The following is a 9,266-nucleotide window of genomic DNA, read 5'->3' on the forward strand; positions in this document are numbered from 1 at the left end:
AAATAAATACAGCTTTGAATTAGTTGGAATCAACTCAAATCAACAAGAATCAATCTGAATCGGCCTAAATCGGTCAATTGAAGCAATTCAGTGAATGATTCAAAAGTTCACTAAAATCAATTTGATTCCTAACCGATTCAGATCGAATCGACATTCGCGCACAACACAAAATAATGTTACTATACCTCCTCAATTTTTGTGAAGAAAGTGACTATTAGTGTATTTATATTTTTTTATTTTTTAAAAATATTTGAAAAATAAAAATAAAAAGAAAAGTACAACTCGCACTAGGCGGCACAGAGGGTAGGCACATAAAAGGCAGCAGAGTAGCACCACTCTACATAGATATATGTCTATATGCGTACATTGCAGGACATGCGAAAATAAGGAGTGTAACGACAATGACAGAGGCAACAAAAATGAATTAAGATACGAGGGCATACAAAGTATGTTGCTATCCTTTTAGGTGTAGTTGCATTGCAGGTACCTTCTTTTCTAAAAACAAAAGCAACCCCGAACAAGCCTCAAAAAGTCTCCCCACACTTCTTCCTCTCTGTCTTGCATGATGATCTGGCTCTCCACTTCAATACCAGATTCAGAGGTGTGATCTTCATCGACAGGAGAGCTGAAAAACTTTGCTAGTTTTTCAGAAATGGATAACTGGCTCTTGTCCAACAATTCTTCGTCTCCCTCGAAATCATCATCACCTTCGAAGATCAAATAAAGCCCACACTTTTTCACCTCAATTCCCTTGATGTACGCTGGGTCTTGCTCTCTCACGTTTATGTCATAACCATCTCTCAACTTTGAAACTAACGGATGACAATCTGGATATCGAAACAAGTAAATGTGATCTTCATTCGTCTTTGGAACTCCCTTCAGCTCCGGCATTGTACTGAACAAAAGTTTATTCAGTTTGACAATATTTGCTCGTATAATTGGTAGTGCAGGAAGTTGATCTCTTAAGTCATCAGGTATTTGAGGGTTGAGGGAGACGATAACGCCTATTATCACACCTTTGATATCATGATTTTTGCGTTCTGAGAATCTAACCTCTTGAGAAAACCAAGCTGGAATCTTGTTTCCAGGCATACTAAGAGCCACTAAATTCCTCAAAGAAACCTGAAAAAATAAATAAATAAATAAATAATAATAATAATAATAATAACAAATAAAATAAATAAAAAAACAGTAAGCTTATGATCCACGATAGTTCCTAGTATGAAGAATAATGTAAAAAGAGAAACTTCTTAATTCAGGATTGTTCATGCGCTTAAACATAGACAGCAGGGAGACAGAAAACCTTAGAAAGCCTTCTCTTTACAACAGATGAGCATGCTTTGCAACCACTCATAAACAACCTTGTCAACGACTTCAAGCATTCGAGGCCTGGAATATCCTCCACCTTCTCACAGTTTGTGAGGTTCAGCTCGCGCAAGCTTTCCAAATTTGAGATATCAGACACCCTTTCCAATGCAGTACAGTTCGCAACATTCACCTCCACCAAACTTGAGGGAAGTGGAGGAAGAGATTTCAGCTGCTCGCAGTAGGTTAATAAAAGCTTTTTCAGAAACGGAAAACACCTCAAGCTGGACGGAAGGCTGAAAAAGTTGTTATGACTTAGATTCAAAATCTCCAACGACGACAGCCTATCAAAATCATCGGGAATCTTGCCACATAGATTCCAAGCACGAGCATCCAATTCTTCAAGGTTGCATAAATTTGAGAAAGAAGATGGAAGTCTGAAAGGATTATGTTTCTCTTGTTCAGCTGCAACCAAATCCTCTTCAGGTATCCTGTTTCCAGCAGATGGGAAATGAGGCTTCTTAGCCATTTTTAATATCATTAAGCTTGAAAGCATCCCAAAGCTTTTAGGCAACTCCGTGACTGCAGTTTCTTCCATCAGCAAGTGGTGCAAAGACTTCAAATTTCCTATTGAATCAGGAAGTTTACGGAGCTGTGTACATTTATTCAACCTGAATATTACAAGATTTTCCAGCATCCCAATTGATTCCGGCAATTCAGAAATATTGGAATTAGACATGTTCAGAGAAGTAAGAGCGAACATGCTTCCAATTGATTCTGGTAAAGTTTTAAGATCTTTACAATTCCTCATCTCAAGCTTCCTCAGCATTTTCAGGGCACCTACCTGATCCGGCAGATTTGTAATTGGTGTCTGGTCTAACCGAAGCTCAACAACAGAAGCTAATCCTTCAATTGAATCAGGCAACTTGCTCAAAGACAGACAGTTTCCAGCTGACAAGTCCTTCAAATATTGCAAGGAACCAATAGAAGCAGGCAGTTCTTTGATTGCACTACCATGTATTAGAAATTTTGCCAATGATATAAGATTGCCAACAGAATCTGGAATTGAAGTGAGTGATTCACACCAAATTAGACTTAGTATCTCAAGGTTTAGCAAAGATCCAACAGAATCAGGTATTTCTTCTACAGCAGTATTATTAAGAGAGAGTTCCTTCAGGGAAGACAGCTTTCCAATGCAGTTGGGAAGTTTCGTTAAGAGCCGGCAACCGTTTAGTTTAAGCTTTTCGAGCTTTGTAAGGTGGAAAATTGATTCAGGTAGCTCTTCTATAGCAGTGTTATCAACCTGAAGTTCTTTCAGAGATCTCATGTCACCTATGTCCATTGGTAACTTTTTCAATTTTGAGCAGCCGGAGAGGATAAGGTTCTCTAGATTTTTTAGGCCAGAGACTTCAGCAGGAAATTCAACAAGGTTCCCACAACTGCTCAGGTTCAAATGAAGTAATGTACTCACGTTTCCAATTGATTCATGAATCTTAATTAGGCTGTGACAATGCTCAAGATCAAGCTTTTCCAATTTTTTATGTCCAGAGAAATCTGGAGTAGCAACAAGATTATGGCAGCCACGGAGATTCATAACCATCAATTTCTCAGCCACCTAGCCAACAAGAAGTATAAAAGTGACAATCACAAAGAATTATGACAAAAAATGCAAGCACAAAACACCCTAAACATATTAACCTAGGTCATGAACATCCAAGTCTTGCTTGAAAACCAAATTTGTGCAGCAGACAAGTGAAGCATACCTGGTTAGTGTACCTGCGCCACACTTGTTTAATTTTACTTTCTGAGAGGTCAAGGACAGCAAGTTCCCGAGGACAAAAATCGGAAGGAAGACTTTTAAGAGGACATCCTTTCCATTGTAGCCACTTCAGTTGTGCAGGAATATGCTCATACCTTCCTACCAATCTTGTATAATTGATTTGCAGAAGTCTTAGATTAGACATAGATTCAAAAGACTTGGTGTATAGTATTACCTCCCTCGCTCTCTCTGCTTTAGTTTCAAGACACTTCTTATGCCTTTCTTCCAAGTATGTCAACGCAGAGGTAAAATTGGGCGACCTTTTAAAATTTTCCCAAGAAATTCTGACACCGCTTGGATCCTTTACAAAGGGCCTCATTTTAAAGTCTAGCACGATCCCTTCTATCCTTGATCCTGTTCCCTGTTATCAAAAGGAAACTTCTTTAAACAATGGAATGGACTCAACTGAAAGACAGAAAACTGAAAACATCAAATAACTCTGTACAAACTTCTTTACGATACTTGCAAAACTTCCCATGGATTTCTAATGTTTCCTGCAAAAGTAAGGTGCAAAACTTCTATCTCCCAAAGTTCATCATTCTACCATCAATCTTCACCAACTACAAATCATACTCAAATACACTAAACGAAGAGTGCATGCAGCAACACTAACGGAGGAAAAAATAACAGCACGCAAAGCACAAAATTACAGCACTCCTTTTTCAATCACGGAGACATGGAAGCACACACCTCTTCTGGCACATGCGAGTATTTAGTTAGATCTATATCTTCCACTTCAAACATTCAGCTAAAATGTTATATCCAATAACAGAGGAATTGAAAAAAAATCATTAAGAAGAGGCCCTACCTTCCCACCCTTCAAGACGGTCATGATTTCATCACGATCCCACAGTCTACTTGGAATATTGGGAGGGTTATCATCTAGAACAATCTGTCTTCCCATTTCTCTAACTTGATCATGCATCCACAAAGTGTTGTCCTCTGTAATCTTGATGAGCGACCTTGTTATGAGGACTCTGACTGCTATCTCAGCCCTAAAACCGCAACCTTTCAATACATCAATTGCATCCTCTCTCTTCATTTCCATCTTTATGAGTAAACATGAAATGTCAAGGAATATACGCTTCTCTTCTGCATCTAACCCATCAAAACTGATCTTCAACACATCCTGCAGATGGCGTGGACGAATCCGTTTCAACTTTTGCAGAGCATCTTCCCATTCCTCTTTTCTCCTCTTATCCACCAAATAAGAACCAAATACTTCCAGAGCCAATGGCAGACCTCCGGTAAGTGACACCATTTCCTCGGACAGACTAAAAAATCTAACAATGGGTTTCTCTCTTCTCAGTGCATGGTAGCTAAAAAGTTTTAGTGCGTCAGAGGAATCCAACTCTCTGACCTCATAAAATGCAGTTACAAGATGCTCGGGTAGAACTTCTGTGTCTCTTGTGGTAATTATGATTCTACTTCCTTCAGAAAACCATTCTCTTCTTCCAATGAGTGCTTCAAGCTGACTTACATTGCCAACATCATCCAAAACAACAAGAACTCGCTTCTCCTGAAGTACCTCTTTGATTGCAGCGACAGAATAAACAGGACACTTACCCGAGGAAAGGTCATGGATAAGTTTGTTCTGAAGGGATACCAAATCTGCATCTTTTGCAGAATTCTCTCTTACTTTTGAAATGAAACTAAGGCAGTCAAAACGACCAACAATTTTATTACAAAGAGCCTTAGCAAGGGTTGTCTTACCAACCCCACCCATCCCATATAATCCAAGAACTCGAAGGCCATTGGATTTAACATCCAACACACTCATAAGTTTTTCAAGACGAGAGCCAAGTCCAACTGTATATGTAGCCAGACCCACTGGAGTATTGGCAAGTTCAGTCAACACCCTTTTGACTAAAGATTCAATCAACCGCTCTTTCGCATCAGCATCGCTTTCACTAAGAATAGAAATTGAGCAACAAGAATTTCAATTATAAGACTTCAATAATCATTCCTATTACTATAATACACATTCTTTGAACTCTTGAACTCTTAAGGCTTGCAGTGATATGAAGTCATTCCATATGCACATATGCACATAATAGGTGAAAATAATTTGTGGAGTTTTGCTACACAAAAGCCGATGTGTTAGCACATCATTTAAAGTGGGACCTATCATAACTTTAAAAAAAACTAAAATACCAATCATTTTTTAGCATTGTTGATATGAAAAGTTTCCACATCAGCATACTGGGTGTATTATAAAGAAGGCTTCTAAATATCTTTTCTATAATATATGAATTGGAAAACTGTTTCTCTAGAGCATTACTGTGACACCTTAAATGAGGCCTGTGGGCGAATGCATCAACTTATGGATTGACCAAATGATAATGTAAAAGCATCGGTGTCTATAACAACTAGTCGTTGACTAATATCCCTAAGGGTTGGCTCAAGTTGTAAAGGTCTTGGGCTTGGGGTATGCTCCTCCTAGGTCTAAGGTTTAAATCCCCTTGGGTGCAAACAATCTCTAGAGGTCATCGAACTGGAGGATTTTCCCCTTGAATTACCAATGGTGCACTTACGGGAAACTTCTTACCGAAGGCCTGTGCACCCGGTATAAGTCGGGACACTGTTTCAAACACCCAGTGCCAATAAAAAAAGAAACAACTAGTCTTTGACTCACAAGATGTGCACAAATAATGCATGACAGTATAATTACATGACTGTCATGCATTATTTGTCTAAAATTTTTATCACAAAAGAGTCTAAAATGGAAAAATATTATTATAATCTTTAGGAATGAATATTTTTATTTTTCAAACAAACATCAAAATTAATCAGTAAGAATACAAAAAGTTGCATAATACTTGAGGAAGCCAAATGAATAAATAACCAAGAGTCAACTAATGGGAAATCAATAACCACTTTAAGAGTTTTTCCTCTATTGAATAGATTATTCATAAATGGTAGGAAATTTTTCGGCTTCAAGTCTTTTTTTTTTAATTTTAATATCAAAAAATTGAGTAGGTTTATTGTGATGATAAGGACAATATAATAAAAGATCTTTTTAGAATATGAAGGGTTGGGATTGATCGATCAAATAAAATGAAAAATTATATGAATTGATGAAGTGCTAAATAGAATACAAAGAATATGCTTTAAGAATTATACAGATAATAAAACTTTTTCTAGAGACTCATTGGTCATATTGATTGTACGAGAGACACCGGAATATTGGTGCATCATGTCCAATATTCAGTGAGATAGGATGCAAATTGTCAAAATGTTCTTGTCCTCGGCGTTATAAACAGAGGTCAATCCCTGCCAGGGGAGGGGTTTTTAGCTTAAAAATGCCCCACAAAAGTTTGAAATCCCGAAAAAAAAATAATAAAACTATAACATTCTCTCTTCAAAAAGTAAATAAAATAATATTAAAAAAATATTTTAACTTTATAATATTTTTTTCAACTTATTCTCTCATTTTTCAGAAGCTAATAAAACATCTTAACTCAAACCATTTCACTAATATTCACATACCATTTCACTACTATTCACAAAATTCTGAAATAATCCAAGCGTCCAAACGAGCCCTTGGTCAAAAATATGTGAGCATCATCAATCCATTAAGGAAAAAAATTATTTTCATACTTTCTTCTCCATTAAATCAAATAGCTGAAATGCGACCTACACTCTCAAGTTCCAGCCAATGTCATAAACTAAACTTTTTTCAACAGTAACATTCTTCCACAGTTTTTTCAAAGGATATTTAATAGGCAGATTTCAAATATTGGTGTAAAATGTTAATTAATATATATATATATATATTATATATATAGCTTAGGGTGCAAAATGAGACTGTTTATAGTTTAGGGTGAAAAGTTATCTCAATTTGTGAGTGAACAAGATAGAAGAGGCCTGGAAACTAGATGCATGGAAATTTCAAGCAGATTTAAAAAGTTTCCACCCTTGTGGAAATCAACAGTTGAGGATAAAAGGATATTAAAAGCTTAATGCACATTTAATGAAACATTGAAAAGGGTAGTGAGGGTAAACAAGAGAAATTCTATTTGCAATCCGGAACTGCATGTGCAAGCACATTATTAAATAAGAGAAAACATCATTTTAGGAGGAATAATTTTATAATTTTAAAAAAATTTAAAGTCAAAATAGCCTAGACTTGCATTGCAGGCTCCAAATGGGAGTGTACCTAGCATTGCTCGGGTAAACAAATAGAAGTTTCTACCACAATTTTTTATAAGAAAATAAATCCCCCACTCGTGGAAGTTGACAAAATCTCCCCTTTCAAGAGCCGTAAAAGATGCTGCCCAAAAACTGGCATTTAATACTACTTATTTTGGAGCAGTTGCCACATGCTATTCTTCTTCCCAAGTAAAGTATAATAATTAAGCTTAACCCAAAAGACCCAATTCGGCCCTAACCCACGTCTCCAATTCCATCAACGGTCTGAAACCAAAAAGAATCAAAAGATCTTTGTATAAATTCGTAACAACGGCACGAAGCATAAGCATTAATAGAGACCCTAAATGTTAGTACACATAAAACAAACAGTCCGAGGAGACACAGATTACCTTAAATTGAAGACCGAAGGGAAAAGCCCTCTTGAAGAAAAGACTTTTAAAGGTTGAAGGAAAACCCTTATCTTCATCTTCGATCCCCAAGTGAAGTATAATCTTAACCTAAAAAAGACATTAATTCAGCCCTAAGGCTGTAACGCTCGTCTCCGATTCAATCAGACATTGCAACGAAAAACTAAGGAGTCACATGAGGATCCTCGTATAGACTCGCAACAACATGAAACACAATTAAGAACTCGAAAAAGGATGATTAGAAGGGTTTCGGCACGTGCATTATTTTTCTGTTAAGTGAATCTTGATAATTAGACTAGGGATTTTGCAAGAGTCATTGTACCACTATTTGAAGGAAATAGGGCAAAGAGGATAGTTATATATATACCACCTCTTATCGAAAGGCCAACCAGATATTCCACCAGCCTTTCCCATAGCTTCCCTCCAGCACATAACCTTGTCCTTATACTTATGCGTATTTTCATGGTTTCTAAAGTGTTCTTCGAAAGGTCCCCTCTGTCGCCGAACGTCCGACGGGTTGACTCGGTAGAAGACGGGGAGAAGGAGCCTCCCGTACTCGCATATCTTGGAAAGTTCCTCCAGGCACCAATGCGAAGACGCGTAGTTCGGGGATATGATGGCGATGGAAGCGGCCGAGTCCTCGATGGCCTCGAACAGACCTGGCTGGATCTCGTCCCCCCCACGCAAACCCTCATCGTCGAAGAAGACTCGAACGCCCTGTTCCTCGAGAGACTTGTAGAGGTCGTGAGTGAACTCGTGGCGGGTGTCTTCGCCTCTGAAGCTCAGGAACACGTCCCACCGGTGCCTGAAGTCTGCAGCTGATGGTACGGAAACGGCGTTGACGTCCATTTCTTTTGCACTATTCGTCAGACTTTCTGAGATGGAGATGAGAATAATCAAGAGGATGTGTTCTCTGCAGTACCCACGTTTCCTTTGCGTGGTTTGGATAGCCACTGCACTGTGCATGCACATCACACCTCATAGTGTTTCCATTATATCTTTGTCGACGTGTATCTGTGTTTTGGACGCTGCTAGTCCAATGAATTCTACAAAGGTGGCCGAAAAGAGTAAAATTTTCTTTTTCATATTTTTTTATATCTTTAAATATTTTTATTCATAATATTATTTATAAATACTTCTTAAAAAAAATAAAAAATCTGTGGCTGCTTTCGGTGGCCTTCATGATTAAAGCTGTCTGATCTCGATGGCTGAAGACCAACTTTTTCACTTTTTGAAATGGGCTGCCCCTTCCGCTTATTACATGTTAAAGACTTTGCCTACACATTTTATCTCTTACTAGCTAAGGGCAACGTGCGTTGCACGTATATCTAATTGTCTATTATTAAATATTATAAGATGTATAATAGATAGTAAAATATGATCAATTTTAGATAGAATTATCGTATAAAATAAATCATTATGTTATCACAAGCAGCATATGAATAAAGATTTTTAACTAAATCATTTCTTTTTTTATCTCATATTATAAACCCTAATATCAATACTTATATCCAATAGTATTTTTACGAGTTCCAAATAAAATAATATATAATGAGAATCTTGAATCTTGTTAGATAGTAAAC

General features: G+C 37.3%; 1 protein-coding gene across 3 annotated transcripts; it reads right to left on the reverse strand.

Moving 5' to 3' along the window:
* Positions 1 to 304: 304 nt before the first annotated feature.
* On the reverse strand, positions 305 to 8,727 carry LOC108984998 (disease resistance protein RPV1-like). Of its 3 annotated transcripts, XM_018957119.2 has the most exons (6): positions 8,054 to 8,727; positions 7,666 to 7,773; positions 3,933 to 5,034; positions 3,069 to 3,485; positions 1,304 to 2,920; positions 305 to 1,122 (listed from the first exon to the last, which is right to left on the reverse strand). In XM_018957119.2, the coding sequence occupies exons 1-6, from the start codon at positions 8,653 to 8,655 to the stop codon at positions 496 to 498; spliced, it is 4,473 nt and encodes a 1,490-aa protein (XP_018812664.1). In that variant the 5' UTR covers positions 8,656 to 8,727; the 3' UTR covers positions 305 to 495. The 3 variants fall into 3 exon arrangements, with proteins under 3 accessions (XP_018812664.1, XP_018812666.1, XP_018812665.1); XM_018957121.2 differs by lacking the exon at positions 7,666 to 7,773 and having other exon boundaries at positions 8,054 to 8,726; XM_018957120.2 differs by lacking the exon at positions 7,666 to 7,773 and having other exon boundaries at positions 8,051 to 8,726.
* Between the last annotated feature and the right edge of the window lie 539 nt (positions 8,728 to 9,266).

Source organism: Juglans regia, chromosome 13 (genome assembly GCF_001411555.2).
Source record: "Juglans regia cultivar Chandler chromosome 13, Walnut 2.0, whole genome shotgun sequence".
Taxonomy (NCBI): domain Eukaryota; kingdom Viridiplantae; phylum Streptophyta; class Magnoliopsida; order Fagales; family Juglandaceae; genus Juglans; species Juglans regia.

Coding starts and splice junctions, on each gene's coding strand:
- LOC108984998 (XM_018957119.2), bottom strand. CDS start 8,655: ATGTGCATGCACAGTGCAGTGGCTATCCAAACCACGCAAAGGAAACGT. Junction 3,486..3,932: donor CCGTCTTGAAGGGTGGGAAG/GTAGGGCCTCTT, acceptor TTTTGATAACAG/GGAACAGGATCAAGGATAGA. Junction 1,123..1,303: donor TAAAGAGAAGGCTTTCTAAG/GTTTTCTGTCTC, acceptor TTATTTTTTCAG/GTTTCTTTGAGGAATTTAGT.